Source organism: Lampris incognitus, chromosome 15, assembly GCF_029633865.1.
Source record: "Lampris incognitus isolate fLamInc1 chromosome 15, fLamInc1.hap2, whole genome shotgun sequence".
In the NCBI taxonomy this organism is placed as follows: domain Eukaryota; kingdom Metazoa; phylum Chordata; class Actinopteri; order Lampriformes; family Lampridae; genus Lampris; species Lampris incognitus.
Window position 1 is genome coordinate 32,848,260 of NC_079225.1, and position 24,181 is coordinate 32,872,440.

At 41.8% G+C, this 24,181-nt stretch overlaps 1 protein-coding gene across 1 annotated transcript in view; it reads right to left on the reverse strand.

The window, feature by feature from the left end:
• Positions 1-509: 509 nt before the first annotated feature.
• The window catches only part of LOC130125273 (centrosomal protein of 128 kDa), a 61,302-nt gene continuing 37,630 nt past the window's right edge, over positions 510-24,181 (reverse strand). The window contains exons 18-25 of the mRNA XM_056294801.1: positions 23,081-23,140; positions 18,713-18,905; positions 13,862-13,911; positions 11,613-11,636; positions 7,389-7,466; positions 6,353-6,466; positions 2,390-2,498; positions 510-1,410 (exon numbers count right to left, since the gene is read on the reverse strand). Of these exons, the coding sequence (XP_056150776.1) occupies positions 1,328-1,410; positions 2,390-2,498; positions 6,353-6,466; positions 7,389-7,466; positions 11,613-11,636; positions 13,862-13,911; positions 18,713-18,905; positions 23,081-23,140 (711 nt within the window). The 3' untranslated portion in view covers positions 510-1,327. The remainder of the gene's footprint in view (positions 1,411-2,389; positions 2,499-6,352; positions 6,467-7,388; positions 7,467-11,612; positions 11,637-13,861; positions 13,912-18,712; positions 18,906-23,080; positions 23,141-24,181) is intronic.

Here is a 24,181-nt window from a genome sequence, read left to right on the forward strand (position 1 = left end):
GGGTATGTGTCCTGGTCGCTGCACTGGCGCCTGTTCGGGAGGGAGGGGGAACTGGGGGGGAATAGCGTGATCCTCCTATGTGCTACTTCCCCCTTGCAAAACTCCTCACTGTCAGGTGAAAAGAAGTGACTCCACATGTATCGGAGGAGGCATGTGGTAGTCTGCAGCCCTCCCGAGATTGGCAGAGGGGGTGAAGCAACGACCGGCATGGCTCAGAAGAGTGGGGTAATTGGCGAGAAGGGGGGGGGGGCATTGTGTCCAGATAAACTGATTCAACTTTCTGTGATTTCCTTACCTGGATTATTGAGCATGCATCAAGACATATTAGGTTTATGTCTTTGAGGTCTACCAGTAAATTAAAAAACATCCTTTAGTAGGGAGGGAGGCTCTGAGTAGCCTTCTCCGGTGAAGGACTGTGGATGCTGGGCAGTGGGTATATCAACACAACCAGATGAAATTTAGAGGTTGCTGTAAAGCAAAAATTCAAATTGCTTCTGTAAAACCCAGACATTTAGCTATATGGAGATTTTATTTTTAGTCTATATGCATCCTCTACATTTCATAAGAAATATCCATTTATTGCAAGTTTTTGTACAAATACTGCATGAAGCAAAAGCTATAAAGTCAATACTAAAATAAAAGCAGTTGGAAGAGCTGTTAAAAACACAGCTGATTTGCTACAACTGTTCCATAACAAGCACAATACAATCCATATTGAATATAAACTTCAAAAGGCACAAGAGCTTTCAGAAAAATATAGATAAACTATATATTGAACCAAGTTAGCACAATCACATTGTCGTATAACATCAGAGCATTCATTGTTTTAAAAGCTAAACAGTTGATAAAACTACTTGTATAAATAGACAATTGTAGACTTTTTGCTAATTTCCAAAATGCTGAGTTTGTTGAGTGGTTAAAAATTGTGTAACAATGGTTAAAAAAAAATACAGTCCAGTAAAAAGAAAAATCTGTTAAAATGGCCACGTAGATGTTTTGGCGCCCTACTGAGTAACATTAAATGTGTCACTCTATTACATACATTCACATCAAGTTCTTATAAATAACATTTCAAATTCCTACAGGTCCTCCCTGTACTATCAGAACTTCACATTTCCCCCCATTTAATTAGTTCTGATAATGAGCTATTAGCGTAGCACCTTTAGTGTTTGCCAGGTTGAGGTAGTCCGGAGGATTCTGTTAAGTGCAAGACCTTTTGGTGAATTCAAGCTCTTTTTTGTTTTGGACAAGCACCAGGTACACAGTATCAGGTTTGGCTGTAAGCAGTGTCTTTAGGCATTTGGAAAGAAGGATGGGGGGGGGGGGTTCAGTTGAGATGGTCAGTGAAGGTCTTGCCCCCGTTGACGAGTGAGACGTCCAATTCTAGGCTGCCATGGTGTTTGTGAGAAGCTGAGTCAGATGGTTCAAGAAACAGAAAATGAGACAAAGAGTAAGATAGAAGGTGACAGAGACACAGAGAGCAATTAGCCTCTATGCTGTTAGAATCTATTAAACTAATTACTGACCATATTACTGACCATCTATCAGCTGGTCAGAGTAAACGGTGTAGAAAATGCCCACTCCTGTTTTCATAAGAATAAGTGCTATATTGTGAACAGCTGTTAATGCCACAACAACTTTTGATTTTTATCATTCATTACAACTAATTCATGGAGGTGGTACAGACAGCTGCATTATATAGGCAACTCACATATTGAGCCAAATATCAGTAAGCAGCTATAGAAGTACTACAATTGATCCTGGATATGATTCACTGAAGTAGAGCTAACAGTGCCACAATGCTAACTTTCCCTGACAAGTATTGGAGGCAAATATAACACTGATGAAAGTTGGCCTGTGTATAATTGTATATATCCTGATCAACCTTTTGGAATGTTAGAAAGGCATTATTTAATTTCCTTTAGTCTGTTGCAATTAAAAAGTCAGCATACTGACATGATGAGCAAAAAGTGAAGGTAATTATTTTTACTGCCCCAAATCTGATCATTTGGGGATAAGAGATTTTAATAACCTGGGGTTTGAGCCATAATCATATAGTCTCTACTATTGCATGATACCAAATATACCAATGTTTTCATGTAAAGTAAATGGCCATTAACAGTATTTCATGTAAAAAATTACATGGGTCACTATTGTAATATGACATTTAGAGCACTCTGTGCTATGGCTCAAGGTTTTTCAGTTTCAGTATTACTACAAATGAGGACTGTGTGACATTTAGTTCTGCGTTCATATGATTGATGTGATACAGCCATATAACCAGAGATTACTAACAATGCGGGACTGAACCGAGCAGTACTGTCAATAAAATCAGCAATGTCTGTTTATGGCTTTTTATTATACTTATGGAATATTCATATGTACTCACATAGTGTGTCAGACATCAGTGAACTACTAAGAAAAGTGCTCTGGCTTTTAATGGAGGACGAGAGGGCAGCCAGTTTCAGGCTCCTTGAGGTGGCATCCAACTTCTCGTCCTGAAAGACAGAGGCTGTACTGACTTAGGAAGAAAAAAAACACATTTCACACAAAACCAAATTACAAAAGTTTTTTTTATGTTTTGAGATTTATCTCACAATGTAAAAAAAACAAAACAAAAAAACGAATTGTTGACAGCCACCAAGTTTCCTGTGTTTTTTAAAGTACACATGCAAATGCAGGGCTGCCCCTACGCAGGACCTAAGGGCCGAAGATGGCTCTCCACAAAATATATTGTGGTCTTCTCAACCACTAAAAAGAATAATAAAATATTGTTGGGGAACTGTAAGAGGAAAAAAACTACAAAACACTTGTTGACTGAACAACAACGATTTTGTTTCCTGAACACTTTTGGGTGTAATTTATGGATTTTGGGCTGCTGATCATGAAAATCGCCTTAACATTTTCCTATCACATACCTATTTTTGTGATTTCCTGCCATATTTTATGTATATGTATACTGGTGTATTGCCCACAAAGCAAGCTGCCTTGTTCAGTCCAAGCATGCCTGGGCATGCTCTCAGTGTAGGTGCTATGCAAATGTTATCTTAGGCATGCCTGGGCATGCTTAGTCAGGTTAGATGCTGGCAGACAGGCTATAAAAGCTGCTCACATTTACAGATGCTGTTTGGATGCATGCTGATGCACATGTTCTTCAGGCAATGGCATAGTGAGTATACTTAACAATAGGATTTATTGTCTTCAGGACGATTTAATTCAACAGAAATGTCTTGTCAATGTTACAACAGCTGCGATACATTCTGTTACATCTGTGGCGAGTATACGCTTAAGGCTCCAAGACGCACCATGACTGCACTTATTAAGCAAATGCCTATGAGCTCTATTTTGGATATAAAATTGGTGACCAAGAGAAACCCTGGGCTCCTCAAATTTGTTGTGCAGCATGTGCAGTAGACCTGAGCACTTGACTCGGAGGTACTCAGAGGTCTGCCATTTTCAGTCCCAATGGTATGGCGAGAACTGAAGGATCACATGACGGACTGTTACTTCTGTCTGACCAATGTATCTGGCTCCTCTACTAAGATTAAGAAATCTACTGAATACCCCAATCTGCCTTCAGCCATGAGACTAGTGCCACATGATGACAGTTTGCTTAGACTTCTTTGCAGCACTACTTGGTTCAAGATTGCAAGGATGGGGTTTGCTGTCACCAGGTACAAAAATTTCTATCTTTCGGAACCGTCAAGAACATTTGACAAACTTATTTATGCAGGTTGACAACCTCCGTTTCTGCACTGACATTGATGGATTGTTCATGGCTTTGGGTTGTGTGCATGACCCACAACAATCTACTACTACTTTTGGCTGCTCCCGTTAGGGGTCGACACAGCAGATCATCCATTTCCATTTCTTCCTGTCCTCTGCATCTTTCTCTGTCACACCAGCCACTTGCATGGCCTCTCTCACCAAATCCATAAACCTCCTCTTTGGCCTTACTCTTTTCCTCTTCCCTGGCAGCTCCATATTCAGCAGCCTCCTCTCAATATACTTGTTCCTAATTCTGTCGTCCTTCATCACTCCCAACGAAAATCTTAGTCTTCCACCCTGCCACCTCCAGCTTCACCTCCCGTCTTTTTGTCAATGCCATTGTCTCAAAACCATCTTGTAAACTTTCCCTTTAACTCTTGCTGGTACCCTTCTGTTGCAAATCACTCCTGACACTCTTCTCCACCCTGCCTGCACTCTCTTCTTCACCTCTCTTCTGCACTCCCCATTACTTTGTACAGCTGACCCCAAGTATTAAAACTCATACGCCTTCGTCACCTCTACACCTTGCATCCTCACCATTCCACTGTCCTCCCTCTCATTCACACGTATGTATTTTGTCTTGCTCCTACTGACTTTCACTCCTCAGTAACTAAATAATAAAAAAAACTGCATGACCCACAATGGCATCTTTTTATAGATTTGCCAAAGTTAAGCCTGAAAGCTGTGCTGTTACACAGTGGCAATGTCCACCCTTCAGTACCCACTGGCTATGCAGTATACATGAAAGAAACCGACAATAACATGGAACTGTTGTTGAAACACATACAGTACAACAATTACGACTGGAACATCTGTGGTGATCTAAAAGTATTGGCACTGCTACTAGGAATGCAGCTCGGATATAGAAAGTACCTTTGTGAATGAGATAGCCGTGCTGCAGAGTCACATTACATTAAAAAGAACTGGCCGCTCCATAAGCATTTCATTCCAGGGCAGAAAAGTGTGGCGCATAAACCACTTGTCAACCCAACAGACATTTCTGCCTCCTCTTCATATAAAACTTGGATTGCTGAAAAATGTTGTGAAAGCAATGAACAAAGAAGGTGATGGATTTTGCTATTTGAGACAGATGTTTCCAAGAATAACTGATGCCAAGATTAAGGAAGGCATTTTTGTTGGTCCACAAATCAGACAGGTTATCAATGACAGGCTGTTAGAAGATCTGCTAGTGGGGCCAGAGAAAATGGCATGGAAGGCATTTAACACTAGAACCACCAGATGTTTTTGAGAATTTTCTTGGCAACTACAGCGCACCAAACTACATTGAGCTGCTTGACAACATGCTTATAGCATACATGAAGTGCAACATGTCATTGAAAATTCATTTTCTTCATTCACACTTGGACTTCTTCCCTGCTCATCTTGGTGCAGTCAGTGACAAACATGGTGAAAGGTTTCACCAGGACATTGCGACCATGGAAAAGAGGTATCGGGGCAACTGGAATCCATCAGTGCTGACCGACTATTGTTAAGACACTGACATGAGACACCAGATGCTGAGTACAAACGAAAATCACATTTTTAAGCTCAGTTGAACTAATGCAATGTGTCAGCATCATTATGCAATTAAACGTGTTAAATTCAATAAAAGTTATTTTATTGTTTCACCAAATTCCTACGTGATACAGCAAATCTGAAATTATTTTTGTGTTCAGCTTGACACTGTCTATCATAATCTCGTCTTCTTTTTTTTCAGGAAGCAAAACGTTTGAAAGAATTTGTTGTCCAGTGAAATTTAAATTACATAATCATTGCCTAAGCCATATGTGCATGTGGGATGTCTCGGCCAATATCCCCACTACATCAAGTATAGCTGTTCATGATCTAGCAAAGTTAAGAACTTTAAAATGGGTACCGCTTGTAAATCAATGTCTTAAATTCTAGCATTACCAGAAGAACATCATCAAATACCACCCTGTATTTCAGCCATCCTTTTTACTAAAGCAAATGTCTGGTAGGCAGCAGCTATTAAGCTAATGCACTCGTCACTTATCACTCGAGATGGGAGTGATTTGGCAAACCGATAGAAGAATCTGGCTGATTAAAACTGTTTAAAAGCGGCTGTGTCTCTGTTCAGGGGCGGTGTCAAACTGCTGATGGCAATCTGCTGTCAACAGTGATGTCTTGATGTCTCCCGTGACTGAGGAAGGGAGGGTGGAATGACAATTGTGTCAAATATTAGTGACTGGTAAAATTAAGATTCTATGTGTCTGTGAATGATTGAGTCAGGTTTCTTTCGCTCCACTAACTGTCCTTCACACATTATAAGCACATGCAAAAAATATTGATCAATTTATACAAGTTGCAAATTGGGTGCTGCAGTGCCAGTTGTTGACAGCAGACACATTGGCACTAGAGTGGGAAAGCTGGATTGTGAACAGGGTGATTTTATCCATATCCAAGACCCTGCTATATGAACAAAGCAGTGCAATTACACAGTGAAATAGAATTGTGGTTGTTGTTCTGGAGCAATGGCTCTTGTAATGTTATAAAACTATATTCTCAGGCATAAATCAATGGATTTGCAATTGTGTGTGCTCGGGCATGTGTTTTTTCTGCTTACTTTGTACTCTTGAGTCCTGCGTTTGGACTCATCCAGCTTGTGCTGCAGGTCCCAGACAATCTCTTTCGATTTAGTGTAGCGCTGCTGCATTATCTCGTTTTGCCGCTGAGACTCCTGGTGGCACAAAATGGAGGCCATGTCAAAACTCAACAGACACAAAATGGCAACAGGCATTGAGTTAACCATGTTTCTTATTACAGAGGAAAGGAAAGGAAAAAAAATCCATGCAGCTGTTTGGACAAAAATATAAACAAATGCTGCTTAAACATACAGAACAGAAATGTATACGCGTATATTTTTATGGCACTTTGGTACAAAGCACAAAGCATCCACCTTTTTGGGTGTAGGTTATGTTAAATTTTTAGTCTGAAATATTCCAAGAATATTCCATGTCATTTCCTGTGATTTTCATCAGCCATTCCATGTCTTGTCACCTGTTCACTTAATGCACCTTATAACGCATATTTTCTTGTATTTTGTCTGTTTCAAATATACAGTGGCTTCAGAGATTATTCACCCTTCAATTTGTTTTGCTGAGATTTGACTCCTTTGAAAGTAATTCTCTATAATGTAAAAATTAATTTAGAATTTAGATGTCATTAGTATTACATTAAAAAAATAAAACCGGAAAATACTTAATTCCAAACTATCCATCTCCTTTTTTATTAACAACTTAAGTTGGGCCAGGTGTATTCAATCTTCTTGAGATCCACATAAAGGTACTGACTCTAGGTGTCGAATGCTTTTTGTAAATGAGAAATGTTTAAAAACAATATCGAATTAAAAAAATATTTTAAAAAATGTTTCAAAAGATTAAAATCCAGAGGTGTTTAAAAAAGTGAAGATAATTTATGGGGGCTAAAAATCTATGTATTGTGTTTTAAACTTTGCTGCAACAACGTTTCCCATTTGAGTCAAATCAATTTTTCAACTTGTCCTTGAAATATTCTTTCTTAGGCATAATTTTAGCTGTAAAATTAGGTTGGCTTTGTCATTTACTTATTAAAAAGAATTTCATTCTACAAGTGCAATTCACCTCGAGATCCTTGAAGTTCTCCATGAGACTTAGTTTCTCTGGCATTGACTCCAGGTGGTCTAGGGCTACTTTGGTGCTCTGATAAAAAAAAAACACACACATGCACGGAAGACAAAGCTATTAGACTAACCTGGAATTAAAAGGTATTTAGCTGTAGATTTTCACAAAAACAATTTACAATAAGTGTTGTGGTTGAAAAGGTCAGGCACTCATGCACAACAATAGTCCCAATAAACCTAAACCCATTTAAGGCACTGCCATGGATCATGGGCTAAAATTAAATTCTAGGAACTAAAATGGAGATAGACAAAATGTTTTAAATGGGTGGTAAAATCAGTTCAAAGTGATTGCCTTTCATATCAGGTCTACAGCAGACACCGCCATGACGTGAACATCACAAGGGCCATGATTAATGCAGATGACTGCTGGACAGATCATCGTCTCATCCGCTCCATGATGTCCATCAAACTCAAGAGGAAGAGGAGGGTTCAAAAGAAGCAGATCTGGCCAAAACTGAACATTGAAAGCCTGAATGAAACTGCCACCCAGCAGTGACTTCAGGCCTCTCTTGGGGAAACCCTTCAACAAGAATATCCTGATGATATCGAGAAGCACTGGAGCCTGCTCAGGTCCACCATCCTTGACTCCTGCAAATCACCCTTGGGTACAAGTCCAGAAAACACCAGCACTGGTTTGATGAGAATGACACAGAGATGGAACAGCTCATCTCCATGAAAATGAGGGCCTTTAGTGACTGGTAAAATTATGTGGCCTGCAAGGCTAAAAGAATGGCTCACTCTAGAGCCAAGGTGGACATCCAGAGATGGGTGAGAGAGCTTAAAAACTCTTGGTGGACAGGAGGAAATCCAATGACTGGCAGACTCGGGTGACACCAGAGGCTTTTTTAGCACCACTAAAGCTGTCTATGGTCCAAGCAACCATGGCTTAAACCCCCAGTGCTCAAAGGACGGGCAAGAGCTGCTGAAGGACAATGAGTCCATTAACGCCCAATGGAACTCCCCAACCACAACAGCACAGCTGAACCAAACATTGCCAGTCACATTCCCCAGAGTCCCATCAGAGAAGACATTGGGGAACCTCCCACCACGACAGAAGTTCAAGATGCCATCAGGAACCTTAAGAACAACAAGGCTGCTGGTCCAGATGGGATCCCAGCTGAAGGTGGACCAGAGGTCTTGTACCACATCCACACCCTCCTCTTCAAGGTCTGGGAAAAAGAACTTCCCTCAGAGCTCAGGGATGCTCTAATAGTGGCCATATTCAAGAAAGGGGACAAGGGGGAATGTGGAAACTACAGGGGCATCTCACTCCTGTCAACATCAGGCAAAGTCCTTTCTCACATCCTTACAAACGGACTGCTACCACAGGCTATATGGAAACTACAGGGGCATCTCACTCCTGTCAACAACTGGCAAAGTCCTTGCTCACGTCCTCACAAACTGACTGCTACCACTAGCTGAGGAAGTATTCCCGGAATCTCAGTGTGTCTTCCGCCCATCCAGAGGTACAGCAGACATGATATTAACAGCACACCAACTCAAGGAAAAATGCCGTGAACAAAGGTAGCCATGGCTTTCATAGACCTGACAAAGGCCTTTGACTCTGGATATGGCTGCCCTGACAAATACATCAGAATATTGAGGCTTCTACATAATGGCATGTCAGTCACAGTGCTCAGCAACAGCAGCTCTGAGTCAGAACCCCCCCTCAATCCTATACAGAACTGATGGCAGGCTCTTCAACCTTAATGGGTTCAAGGCCAAGAGCAAAGTCTGCAACACTACCATCATGGAGCTTCAGTATGCAGACAACAACACCATCGCAGCACACTCCGCAGAATAGCTCCAGGACATTTTGAATGCCTTTGCCAAGGCATACACAGCCCTGAGTCTAGCATTAAACATCAAGAAGACCCAGGTCCTATATCTAACTCCACCCAACCAGCCATCTACCCAGCCCACCATAAAAGTGGACAACAAAATTCTTGAAAACATTTGATCACTTCCCCTACCTCAGCAGCCTTCTCTCCTCAAAAGTTAACATTGACTCTGAGGTCAACCATCGCCTGAGTTGTGCCAGTGGCGCTTATGCCAGACACAGGAAGAGTCTTCGAAGACCGAGACCTAAAGGCCCAAACAAAACTTATGGTCCACAGAGCTGTTGTTCTCTCTACCCTGTTGTATGGAGCAGAGTCATGAACCACCTACAGCAGGCACCTGAGAGCCCTTGAAACAATGCCACCAAAGAGCCTTACAAAAGATCCTGAGGATCAGCTGGAAGAACAGATGCACCAACATCAGCTTCCTGGAAGAAGCCAACATGACTAGCATCACCACCACAATAATCCAGCACCAACTCGATGGACAGGCCATGTCATCTGCATATCCAACACACGTCTCCCCAAACAGATCCTGTACTCCCAGCTGAAGGAAGGTCAGCGAGCTCCCGGCAGGCAAAAGAAATGTTTCAAGGACAATATCAAGACCAGTCTGAAGAAATTCAACATCACATCGAGCAACTGGGAACACATTGCACTGGATATGCACTCCTGAAAGAAATCCGTGCAGGAAGGAGCTGCATGTCATGAAATGGAACTCATCTGTGCCGCAGAGAAAAAGTGACAGCACCGCAAGGAGAGACAGAAAATGGCTCAACCACCACCACGTTCCCCTGTCCACACTGCACCAAAGTATGTGGATCGTGGATCGGCCTCTACAGCCATCTGAAGACCCACAAGCAGACAGCCCAACTGAGAGGTCAGTCATACTCGCTTCGAGTGATCACTGGTGATGATGATGAATTGCAGCATTGATTTACATGACAGTGTTTAACACGGATTCAGGTGTGGGCCTAGTTTTGCATGACTGGTGTGAAATGGGCATCACACCAGACATGCAAACGCTTCGCTGTCATTCCGCTGGCTCCTTGTTGTGAAATGGGCTTTACAATCACTCATGAATAAGACCCCAAGATACTTAAACCCCAAGATACTTAAACTCCTCCATTATCAACTAGAAAAACTATAAAGGATATCAAAAGTAATGCCCCTCCACTCTAATAAGAGATGAGCATTTTAAAGTCTGAATGAAAATTTTATGTGTGGAACTAACTGAGGGCCAAAAACTGCAGAATAATGTGAATAATTGAGAGAAAGGAGAAAATAAGTGGGCTGGCTACTTGCAGCTAGCCGACTAATTGTTTGAAAAAGACATGGAAACATCAAGGCCATATGTGGGTGTAGCACAGTTAAGATTTAACTCTGTCTTGCGTAGTTCAGTCTAATTCTAAAGACGTGGTATAAATGGCTCTTCTTTTTTTTTTTTACCATCACATAACACATTCAGGCTATCTTTCATGGAGTCACATAAGTCCCCGCCCTGTGCTATTCCATTACTGATTACAGACCCGTATAGATAGGGTTTTTAGACATCAAAAGAAAAGGCCGTTACAAGGCATTACAATGATTGCTGTGTCAATGCAAAAGTAGAACCTGCTGATTGATGATTCCCTGGCATCGATGACGGGACATGGTGGGCTGTGTGTGTTTGAGTCGATGTGGCCTGCCATTCAGGTGCTGTGGTCAGCAGAAATGATTTGAACTGAGGGCGGTCAAAGCCCCCCTCCCACACTCTACACTACCCTACAACTTCACCTGTCTTTCACATAACAGCTAATTGAAGGCAAAGCGGTGGAACGTGCTGCGTAAATGAGATGAATCGACAACAGTCAGAACCCTTAAATTCTCCTCTTGTCAATATGGCCTTTCAATAGCTTTAAGTAATACTTGGCATTGTTGCTGATGTCTAATAGCTGATTATGGATGACTGTGATGGACGTTTACATTTTGGTTGCCGAGGTCAATCTTGTGTTGTCAGTGGAGCCTAGTGAATAATGGCTCTTTAGTTCTTAACCTCATAAGCAAGATTTATGATGATTAAACAGAGCTCTGGGCCTTGATTGAAGCAATCGTTCCCAACCCACCTTTCCATGAGTGAGTCCACATGGATTCTTAAATAAACATGGCCTATGTTGAACCTGCTTACACGACTACACAGGTGCTTGGGACTTGCTTTGAATGGCAATATAAATTAATAACTCTATGGCACTTCAGAATATCACTTTTTCAGAATCTCAATGTAAACAAACAAAAAAATGTACAGTCAATAATCTAGTTCATTTTAAATTAAAGCAATCAAATCTTACCATTTCAAGATCCAACACACGATCCTGTTGAATAATAGATATCACAGGGTTACCTCACATGCCATCATATAAAGACTAAAAGTCAAGCCAAAGTAAGTGAACAAGAGCTCAGATGTATGCGTGAGTCAAGATGAGTGCTTAAAATGACTGCTTAAAGGAGAGAGATGAGAATGTGAGAAAACCGACAGTACAGAGGAGTAACATACTCAAATAAATGGGTAACAAGGAAGAAAAAAATGAAGACTACTGCACACACCAGATTTCTTATGACACACACAAAATAGACAAACTCAAGCCCAGTGTCTGATTGACATTCCGCCTCTAACGATGCATGAGTGATGCATGCCCCTTATGTGCCACTCAGTGGGACACCTGCCAGATTTTCCTGTTTCGCTGGCCATCTTGTGCTGCTTGTTGCTAGGACATTTGACCATATTATACCAATTCTTGCCTCCCTTCATTGGCTTCCTATCCATGTTAGATCAGAATACAAGGTGCTTCTGCTGACTCATAAAATTCTAAATGGGCTTGCCCCATCTTACCTGTCTGATCTCCTTAAACTGTACATTCCATCTCGAGCTTGTCACTCTCAAAATACAGGGCTCCTGTGTGCACCCAAAGTTAAAAAGAAGTCAGCTGGTGGCTGACTTCTTTTTAACTTTTTCTTTCGGGCCCCGTTCTTGTGGAATAACCTGCCTGCTGCCATCAGACAATCAGAGTCTGTTCAGTCCTTTAAGTCGAAACTTAAAACTCATCTTTTTGCCTTAGCTACAATTAGTTGCCTTTAAGTTGAGTGCTTCACAACCTGTACTGCATAGCGGGTCGGTTTCTGTCTCAATGAATTTACCAACCACTGTTCTGTCGATGAGATTATAGCGTATAGATTATGACTCATTGATGACTTATTTGATTATGACTATTGCAAACTGTTCTCTTCTCTCACATGTCTTTTCTCTCTCTGAATGAAGTCTTCTCCTTTCTCTTTTTCTGTGTGAATGGTGTCATGTCAGTCTCCCTTGTGTGCACATACAGTCGGTCCTCCCAGGTCTCCGTGGTGATGGTGATCACCACCTGGATGCTGCTTGGCATTCCTCTCATCACATTTTCTTTTTATATATCTTATAAATCCATCTAATTTTTTTTTTTTTTTTTACATGGTGATTGATGGTGGTCGCATGGCTTGGGTCCTGGGCTGTTCCGGTGGCGTCTGGGCACCGCTTGGCACCCTGTGCATCATATTCTTCATAAATTTTATAATTCCATTATCTTCGTTCAATGTTGTATTGTGTAAATTGTGTAAACACAACATCCATTGCATGTTCTCCATCTTAGGAATGAGAGCCCTCCTCTGTTGCTGTCCCTGAGGTTTCTTCCTATTTTTTCCCCCTGTTAAAGATTTTTTTTGTTTTTTTTTGTTGGGAGTTGCTCCTTATCCTATGAGAGGGTCTAAGGACAGGTTGTTGTGTTGCTGTAAAGCCCACTGAGGCTGTGTTTTGCACCGCTGGTTTGGCCAATAAAAATGGGGTTATCTCTTTTAATCCTCTTCCATACCTTTATGTGCATCTACTTCTCCCCCTATTCTTGCTTTTTTAATTTTCTGCTCATTTGTATTTACGTCCCTATTTTCCCATTTCTCTTTACATCCTTGATGATTTTAAAGCTTGCTTGATCGAGTTTGATAAAGCTGATTAACTGCACACAAGCTCAGGCAGACGTCATCACACAACCACAGATGGCCCAACACCCGAATGGGGCAACACACACAAACACACTTTGACTGTTTGTACAGGGTTTTGGAAGAGCGGCAGTCTGGAGAGACATAATTTCAAGTGCGTTTTGCTGTTTAATGGTGACTAAAGGGCCAGTGGTGCACTAGGGGCCAGTCCACTCCAGACTAGGTGGGTTGATGGCCTGCCAGCAGTTGATGGTGGCATATTGGGAGACAGAAAGCACGGTTTATAGCATTTTTTATTTTTTGTTGCAGTAATTAAGTACTTCTCCATACTGATGCAAAGCAGAGCTAGTTAGTATCAAGAGGCCAGTAATGATGTTTATACCACTGCCCAGCTATCAAACTAAAAATATATTAAAAAATAAAGACAATTTTTTTTCCACACAAGATGTGAAACAGAAAATATCCAGCAGCAGATGACAACCAGTGGTAGAAACCAGGCATTGAGCACCAGTCAGAGCAGGAGTATTGATCTGGTAAAATATGGAATATAAAAAAATGGGTTTCATAAACTGACTTGAAGGCTCCTCATCGTCTCCTCCTTCCTGCGACTCCTCTTCAATAGCTCTGGAAGAAAACGATAAAATTTGAGAATTTAGAAAAAAAAACCCACTGGCATTGAAGACTAGGACATACAAACACATACACATGTATCTGGGAGACCGTGGCAGCAGGTTTAATTAGTCCAATAAAAAAAAGAGCTAGTACATTGATAACAGGGTCACAGGTGAGTGCTTACCGGGTATTTTGAAACAATCAAACACAACCTTGGACCTGAAATCTCATTTTTGAAATTTATAACATCTTCTGAGACAAGCTAAACTAGAATGTCGGGCAGAAAACTCTTTTTTGCCTGAAACCATTTTTTGCCTGAAACCATTTAAATCTAACTGTCTGGGAATGTCTCCACATGTGTAAAGTTCAACAGACTGCAGTCATTGCCGTTCCATTTTTCTTTCTGTCTCACTCTCCGTTCTTAAATTCGATATTGAACAACCTTGGGATGACTGTGTAGCGCCTATTTGGTGATGATGGAGGTTGACATAATGCAAGTGAATGAGGACTAACCTCACAGTGAGGCGTTTAATACTAATAACAAACTAGAGCCAAAACTATTCAATAGACAAAGACAAAGCCCACAGTTGTATTTAAGTTATCGAATTTGCCCTTTTTAGAAAAGAAATTTGAAAATTTGCTCTGACTTTTTTAGAGCTATAGGAAACCCCGCTAGCATGGGGTAATTGCGAAATACAGTTGTTGGTTTTCTAAAATGTGTTATACGCCATTTTCTGTGAGCCTTTGATCAAATAATGCCTCATACCATATGTTGATTATTGGATTAATGTACTAATTAGCAATACATTTGGAAAGCTAACTTTTTATGCCTTCTAACCATATAGCATATGGTAAAATAAAAAAAAGTATGATGTTGCTGTTGTGAAATATCCAGTTGGCTGCCTAGAAGCACACCTTATGACAGACAGAAATAGGCTTTTACAGACCGTTTCTTTACCATGTCATGACAAGAAAGCTTAGGGTCTCAGCTTTTCGAATATACAGTGCTGCTTGAAAGTATGTGAACCCCTTGAGCTGTTTTACCATGATTTTCTTATTTTATCATCACCAGTTTTTATGTATGAAATGTCAGATATATGTTTATCAATTGCATGTACTTGTTTAAGTAGCCCAAAAACTACATGAAACATGGAATCAGTGTATGTGCAAAAGTAAGTGAACCCTTAGCTGCATTGGTTAAGTCAAGCAGGTAACAGACTCAGGTGAAACACATCTGGGTGCTTAATTAATCATTTAAGCAGACCAATGAAATGAGACATCCTTGGGAAAGGGTTTGGCCTGCACTAATTAAAAGAGAGAGGAAACCAACCAAACCACTGTGGTCCCATACAAATCAACAATGCCGAGAGCAAAGGAGGTATCCGAGGACATGAAGAAGAGGGTAGTGACAGCCCATCAGTCTGGGGAGGGCTATAAGACCATCTCCAAAAGATTCCAGCGCCATCCATCCACTGTAAGACAAATAATTTACAAATGGAGGGCCTTCAACATGACAGCAACTCTGCCTAGAAGTGGACGCCCATCAAAACTATCACCCAGAAGCACCAGAAAAATAAATCAGGTAAAGCAGCATTTCTCAAACCTCTCCTGGCGGACCACTTGTCCTGCTAGTTTTGTTGTTAGGCAGCTTCGGGAGATTATAACGAGTTGATCATTTGAATCAGCTGTGTTGGAGCACGGAGAGATCTAAAACATGCAGGACAAGTGGTCTGCCAGGAGAGGTTTGAGAAACGCTGAGGTAAAGGCCAACCCACACATCACCTCTAGAGAGTTGCAGACCTCTCTGGTAGCATCTGGGATAAATGTGCATACGTCTACAATCAGACAAAAGTTGAATAGCCATGACATTCATGGGAGGGTTGCTAGAAGGAAGCCTCTGCTCTCAAAAAAGAACAAAGCTTCCCGTTTCAACTTTGCCAGAGAGCACTTGGACAAACCAGAGGCCTTCTGGAAGTCCATTCGCTGGACAGACGAGTCCAAAATAGAATTATTTGGTCACAATCAAAACCAACATGTTTGGAGAAAAGCCAACACTGCATATGAAGAAAAGAACCTCCTCCCAACAGTGAAGCATGGTGGTGGAAATGTGAAGGTCTGGGGCTGCTTTTCTGCTTCTGGACCTGGACGACTCCATATTATCCAAGGAACCATGAATTCTCCAGCATATCAACAAATTCTTGACCAGAATCTCCTGCCATCAGTCAGGGAGTTGAAGCTGGGACGAAAATGGATTATGCAACAAGACAATGACCCAAAGCATTCCAGCAAAACTACAAAGGAATGGGAAAGAGAAAGAGGATTCGTACTCTGGATTGGCCCAGTCAAAGTCCGGACCTTAATCCAATTGAAATGTTGTGGCAAGACCTGAAGAAGTTGGTACATACCAGATGTCCCTCCAACCTCTCTCAACTGGCTGAGTTCTGCAAGGAGGAGTGGGCAAAAATCCCCATAAGCAGATGCGAGAGACCGGTTAGTGGTTACAGAAGATGTTTGGTTGAAGTAATGACTGCAAAAGGAGGAGCCACAAGCTACTAATGCAAGGGTTCACATACTTTTGCACGTGTTAAATTTTCAGTTTTTGTGAAATAAACCACCTTTGTTGAATTAAATAATGAAAATATATCTCTTTTGTGTGTGTGTCTATTATTTGGAAGGTGTGCTTTACAAATTGGGATTTGGATGTATTTATAATAAGCTTATTTTAATGTTTTTTACAAAAACAGTGACCATGGCTGGAGGGTTCACAAACTTTCAAGCAGCACTGTACACAAAAAGTAGGTTATTTGGATAATGAATGCAGCAGAAGGCATGTTTAATCATAGGGTCACAGAATTCAACAGATCACAGATTTTGGTGCGACATCCCCGGCAAGTCGCCTCATCTCACACTGTAATTTGAGCGATCTACGTACTTGTAAGTTTCTACTCCTGAGTTCAACTTGACAAGAATGGACTCCTCAAAAGGGAGAATTTGTATTTGGCGTGCTTGATGTTGACAAATATCCAGTTTAGCAGATTACCAATATTTATACACCATTTGTAGTAAACGAGCAAAACGAAATCCCGGACATTTTTAATCATTTTAATAATCTGGGCCAGACCGAAGCCTCAAAAAGAGGACGTATCTGGGAATAAGAAGGACGGGTCAGCCTAGTCTTTGCCATTGTGCCCCCACCATCACTACTACCCCCACCCCCACACACAAATAACAAGGTAAGTGGCAGAGAGGTGTCAGTGGGCCATTGTAATTGCCAAAATGCTCCTTTCACACAGAGCCACACATCATCTCAAATCTGTGCTGCAGTCGGTCACAAAGGGCAAAGTTGCTGTTCATTTTGTTTTGACAGCAAAGCCCAATAGGGTATTATAGAACAATCCTAAAGTTAGGAAAAGATCTGAAAGACATTAATAGGGCATACCAGTACCAGGGTAAAGGTGCTGGGAGATAATAAAATGTTCCTTTTGAAATCCAAATTCCAGGTTAAAATTTTGATTCAAATAACAGTTAATCTAATGTAACCGGGATAGTTAGCAATGTTCAATATTTATCATTCTACTGCTTGTTTGGGTGTGTTTTTGTGAGGGAAGCTGACGCTGTGTTCTTATGCATGTTGGTAAGCCACTGCTGACCAAATGTCATCTAAAATACAGTTTCCAGTACCTTGTTCAATCTAATTGAACTGGACAGATGTCAAGGAACTGCATTATTGAGGCAAACTGCGTTTCAAACTGGAGCAGATTGAATCCTAACCCCCACAGAGAATTGAAACAACTGGATTGTGTTGTTGTGAAACACAGATCATTCTTAAGCCTAATTACTACAAAGATCATAATGATGCTTCAGTCTGCAGTGCAAATAGACAGAGCTACTTCTGTCAAACGGCAGAATGGGTCCAAAGGTGATTAGTTAGCTATCCATGCATTTCCCAGTGGCATGAGGCGGTTATCATTAGATGCTGCGCTGAATGATGCAATGCTCCATCACTAAAACCACATAACAGAATGATGGAAAGCCTATTTTATCTTTATCTTTCTCTCTCCCTGAGCTCACTCAGCCTGTCTCTCTTTAAATGGACTATCTTTTCACCTCTCTCTATGTTAATGGGGCCCAAATTAGGCCGATTTCCCTTCATTGTTCAGTTGAAGCGCTTAAAACAAGCTGTTCTTCCTCCGGCAGTTGCAACTCATTACGAAAAATGAAGACGAAGAATATATCGGCATGGGAGGAAAGACCTTTTACTGAGACCTGTGGATGTCCTACAGTTCTCACACACACACACACACACACAAGTGCATGCGTGCACATGTAACATTTTTATCAAACCCAGGCACACCGCTGTTATGCGCTGCATTTAATTAAATGTTCCTCACTGTGACAGCATGATTAGATGTGAATGAACATGTCTCGAAGCAAACTCTATGCTTGGCTGCGACACGGCTAAAATTGACTTGCAGAGAGGGGGAGAAAGGAAGAGAGAGACAGAGGCAGATTATGTGGCTTGGTTTAACTAGGCTGTATCATTGTAAAAGGCATCACGAGGCAGTTACTGACTTATCTGAAAGTATTGCCTCTGTGAGTGCGATCATGTGCATGAGCATTACGTGTTGTTCCCCCAATTACATTCAAAAGTCATGGTGAACAACAGAGCCAGAATGCTGCCAGCACTAGCAGAGGAAATGTGAAACCTGGTCCCCATCAGCAGCGGCTGTGTGTGTGTGGTTTCTGAACTATTTGTGGCTCCCAAAAGGATGCAGTCTGTGTGTCATACTGTAAAAATTACCAGTGTTCGCACCTGTCTTCTCTGTGCTAAGGGAGTGCAGTAGCTTTTCCTGCTGGTCCAGGCGCTGTAGCATCATGTCCTGGTCAGAGTCCCAGCTCTGTGTCAGGGCCTTCAGCTCATCCCTGGTCTGCTGATGTTGCTTCCTCAGCCGTAGTTCCCGTGTCTCCCGTTCTCTCACCTCCTCGCAAAGCCAACGTAGCTTGAGCTATAACGGTTCCAAAAAAAAGTTGGGTTTTATCTGATGCAGAAACCACAAGCTATCTGGATGGAAAGTGTCTGCACAGGCTAAGATACTACGTTAAAGGTTTTACCCGACATCTGAGGTCATGATCTAAGGAGAGGGTTGCTTAATCTAGTTGATAAAATCACTTAAACCCACAGCAACAGACTATGCAAGTTTGCCCTTATTAAGGTCTGATTTTACCATCACACAATTTTCATATTGTGAACAGGGTGCATAATTAGAAAGGACAAATAGCACGGTATTTGATAAGTAACAGTATATGCTACATTGATTATAGTAGTAATATACTGACTTAGTAGTAATGTATTGCCTGGAGGTCAGCTGGCCATCAGCTACGTAGTTCACAGCCACCAATCACACAGTAAAACAGGCTTCGAGTTGTCAAGTCTGACTAGTCCCTCTGATTTCCTTTTTTCGTCCCATCTCACATGCTATAAACACAAAAGACTGTTAAACTCACACAGTCTGTAGAGGGCTTAAGGGAATTTTTTTGTTTCTTTAAAGTGTAACTTCTCCAGCCTTGCGCCTAACTCCACCCACTGCATAATTTTGAAAAATGCTAAAAAGTGGTCAAGGGGCTGAGAGGAGGGTGAGGGAGGGTGGATGTGTGAGGCAGGAGTAGCTGAGGAGATCTGCGAGAAGGGCCCAGCGTGCGTCCAGTCACCACCTCACACCACTGTACACACCCCTCCACCAGCTCGCTTTCTGGTACTGCGTCGAACATCACCCCACAAAGACGCACCACGGAGGTGGGCCGGCCACCTCTGATTAGATGGCGTTAACTTTTTTTTAATTTATTTTTTAAGTTTCATGATATAGATAAGTCCCAACTGTTCAACTCAGTCAGCATTGGCGTGCTGAGCAATTTTCAAACCACGAAATTCCAATTTTTATAAATTTGGTAAGAAATGTCAATATTAACACCAGCATTGATGTGTTTCATCACCATATGTTCATATCATTTAGTTTACAGCTCAAAAAACATGTTTAAGTGTTTAGTACTCCTTTAAAGTTTTACTTTTTTGGCTTTAAAAAGCATAGGGGCTTGCATTTATGCACATCAGAACAGACAAAAATGTAAAGGCAAGCAACAGCAAGGTAAATAAACACATCAGCACAGCATCCCAATATCAGCTGTGATACGTTTCTCTTGGGAGAAAGAAATCAGTGACAAAGTGATATATCCACCACATGGGGGAAAAAAAAGAAGAAAAAAAAACCTAACAAAACTTTTTTTTTTTTTTTTTTTAAGATTTTGCCCCCTTTTTCTTCCCCTTTTTGTATTCGGTCAATTACCCCACCAAGCCGTCCCAGTCGCTGCTCCATCCCCTCTGCTTATCCGGGGAGGGCTGCAGACTACCACATGCCTCCTCCGCTACATGTGGAGTTGCCAGCTGCTTCTTTTCACCTGACAGTGAGGAGTTTCGCCAGGGGGACGTAGTGCGTGTGAGGATCACGCTATTCCCCCCAGTCCCCCCCCCAACAGGTGCCCCCAACCAACCAGAGGAGGCGCTAGTGCAGCGACCAGGACACATACCCACATCCGGCTTCCCACCCGCAGACACGGCCAATTGTGTCTGTAGGGACACCCGACCAAGCCGGAGGTAACGTGGGGGATTTGAACTGGCGATCCCCGTGTTGGTAGGCCACGGAATAGATTGCTACGCTATCTGGATGCCCGCCAAAACTACTCTTACAAAACAAGATATTGTGATTACATTGTGATATATATAGATTTTAGTCCAATTAAAAAAAAAAACTTGCGAGCAAATTGAATCTTTGGTTAATAAAATCATAAAACATATGCTGGCTTGAATGTTTATCTGTTGGAGATTAAAACGCTATTATTAAAGATCAGATGACAAATTTATTTTCCAAATTTTTTTTTTTTTTTTTTTTAGAAGAAAACACTTGCAAGTGGATTTAGGCTGGAAATGATTGAATTCTTGAATTATTTGGGAAAGCACTGTAGCAGTCTAAATTCATGTTAGAGACATCTTTAGAAAAGAGCCTTCCTATCCGTTCCTATTTTCAAACTTCTAACTACTTCTTTCCTTCAAACGGCTAACAACTTTTTTTTTCCATCAAACAACTTTCAGCTGTGGCAATTGGTGCCGACTGAGTTTTTTACCGAAGCCAGCCACGTTGCTGGCTTGGTTCAAGCTAAGAGCTCTGACAGAAAGAGTACAATAATACACTAGTGAAATTCTAGTGGGCCGACCAGGCGAAACGGCATGGTGTACACATCCGAAAGAAAAGCTCCTGAGGGATGGGAATTATGTTATAATGTTTCATACTATAACGAGCAGTTGCAGCCGAGCAAAATCGATTGGTTAACAGGCATTTAAACCACGCTTCATGAGACTGCAAAGCACACTTGTGTTTTGCTGAGATAACGAGAGATAACTAGGGAGCTAATTATCTTCCTTGCTAATTTCACTTGTGTTTTATTCTTGTACATACAAGGTAACTTGACAGTAGACTAATATGCTATGAGTAATTATATTTTAAAGTTATTAAATCAAACAGAGAGCATTCTCTTTGTAATTATACCTTTTGCTCATCACTGCCATAGCCAATACTTTGTGATGAAATCATTTCACAATTAAGCGCCTATATTATTTGATATGTGTTTCCTCTTCTGAGACCATGTAGACAGCAAGTTAGATTAAAATTGCTTCTGACGTCCGCGGTGGCGTAGCGGTCTAAGCATAGGCTTGGTGTCGATGCAGTTGCCCACTGGGGACTGGGGTTCGCGCCCCGGTCTCTTCAGATCCGACTATGGCCGGACTCGATGAAGCAGCAGTCATTGGCAACGCTGTCTTCGGGAGGGGGGCGGAGTCGGCTTGTGTTCGTCATGTGAATGCGTCTCTGTGTGTGTCGGAAAAACAGTGGTTCGGCTTGGATTCGCCTTGTCACGAAAGTGGGGAGGCGCTTTCCTTCGAGACTGCCGGCCGGAGAGATGCAGTTGGCGAACGCATGCAATACGAGGGTGGGTGTTTGAATTAAAATAGGGATCAATTGGCCACTAAATTGGGAGAAAAAAGGGAAAAATCAGAAATAAATTAAAAAAAAAAAATTGCTTCTGACAACTCAGCTGATAAAAACAGACTCAGAATCTGGTGCTGGTGTAGAGTGAGAGGAATGTAAATTGACATTAACTTGAGTTGCACCTCTGAGGGCAAGATAAAACACAAGTGTCATTGCCAATGTAAATACTAGTGGTGACCACTAACAAATCTGTCTATCTGATACACACGTAGGACTCAAAATATATTCACTGCTGTGTGTCTGCTAGCCCAACTGAATAAACTGCTATTGGATCTTTTTTTTCCCCTTCAAGTAAAGACTGTTTTTAACAAACCTACAAAAACCTATTACAAATTCTGCAACTCAATAATTTTGTGGTTATAATGGCAAAATAATAGATTGTTCACTGTTCTTAGGTTTATCTGAAAGCAGTTTGCTCAGTTCTAATTTAATACACTTGATTTTGCTTTACTTTTTCTTTGGACCCCCCCCCCTTTTTCTCCCCAATTGTACTTGGCCAACTACCCCACTCTCCGAGCCGTCCTGGTCGCTGCTTTACCCCCTCTGCCAATCCGGGGAGGGCTGCAGACTACCACATGCCTCCTCCGATACATGTGGAGTCACCAGCCGCTTCTTTTCACCTGACAGTGAGGCGTTTCACCAAGGGGACGTAGCGCATGGGAGGATCACGCTATTCCCCCACAGTTCCCCCTCCCCCTTGAACAGGTGCCCTGACCGACCAGTAGAGGTGCTAGTGCAGCGACCAGGACATATACCCACATGCGGCCAATTGTGTCTGTAGGGATGCCCAACCAAGCCGGAGGTAACACGGGGATTCGAACTGCCAATCCCCGTTGGTTTTGCTTTCTGGCTAACAATCAAAAGTTTGGGGTTTTTAGGCACGCAAGCAGATTTTATTTCTATCCAGCAGAATGTGACCCAATTGAATATTTGGTCAAAAGAAAGTCTGGAACATCATCATATTCATCTGCCAGGTCATTTTACAAATATCAAAGTTGCGAGCTCTCAGCTCTCAACAGGATAATTGGTTAAAGAGAACAAAAATCTATCTGGGGATCAGAAACTGTTGCACATTAGGCTCATACCTTCGTTTCTGCTAGCCATCGATGAGGATCTTTGACCAGCTCAGGTTTCTGGGAGATGGCCTGTTATAACAGAAAAGAGAGCCAACCGTGTATGTACATTAACAGTTGTGTGTGTGTGTATGGTATGTGGGGGGGTGTTTAGAATAAACAGGGAAAGGAGTCTAAAACAAGAGCAAGATGAAAAGTGGTTGCTTACTGGGGGACAAGCCAAAAAATAACTGCGAATGTCAAAGCCTAAACTTTTGTAAGGAACTTCCCAACACTGATTAATCAAACTTAAATTGGTGTGAGTGTATGTGAATTAAACACACAGACAACAACGACACCACATACATGTGGGACAGCATAACCCCCCCCCCCCGCACACACATGAAAACATGCCTACTAGGAGAGCTAGTGTGTGTCATGAAAAATGAGCCGAGTATTCCATCCTTCTAAGAAAAGCATATTAGGATCAACAATACAAACTGACGACTTCTAACTGCTGACACACGCATGTGCACAGACTTAAGTAACCCATGCAGACAAAATAACACACAAAGACACAGACATGCATGCGCATGCACAAATACACACACGATCATATACAAAACAGGATGGCCTGGAGGTTCAGAAGATCTTCCCTGAATTGGAGGGCAAGGGTTGGATTCCCACACAGCCATGTCTGTCAGAGTATTCATGAGCAAAATACTTAACCCTACCCCCGCCCAGAGCCCAGGCACTGGCTGGCTGTCCAAGACAACCATTTTGCCCCCTTAGGGGATTCATAAAGAAACAACAAAAGCAGCTTAAACTGACAGAATATCCACGACAACATGAGTACAGCACACATATTCCCATGCACACAAAACAGTCCCAAGAATAGACACTACATAAAAATACCAACCATATTTACATTAGGTAATATGTATACATTTGGTGCAAAATTGGCCCCTTTCTATGCAAATGAGCCTCATTGCAAAAAAAAAAGTCCGGTTCACAAACACCAGCGCTAATAGCCACATGCAGTTAGAGTGAAAATTATTAGCATCTTCAGAGAGCTGGTGGTAACTGACACCCAGACTTTCCAGTGATCATGGCAGCAGTGACTAGCCAGGCGAA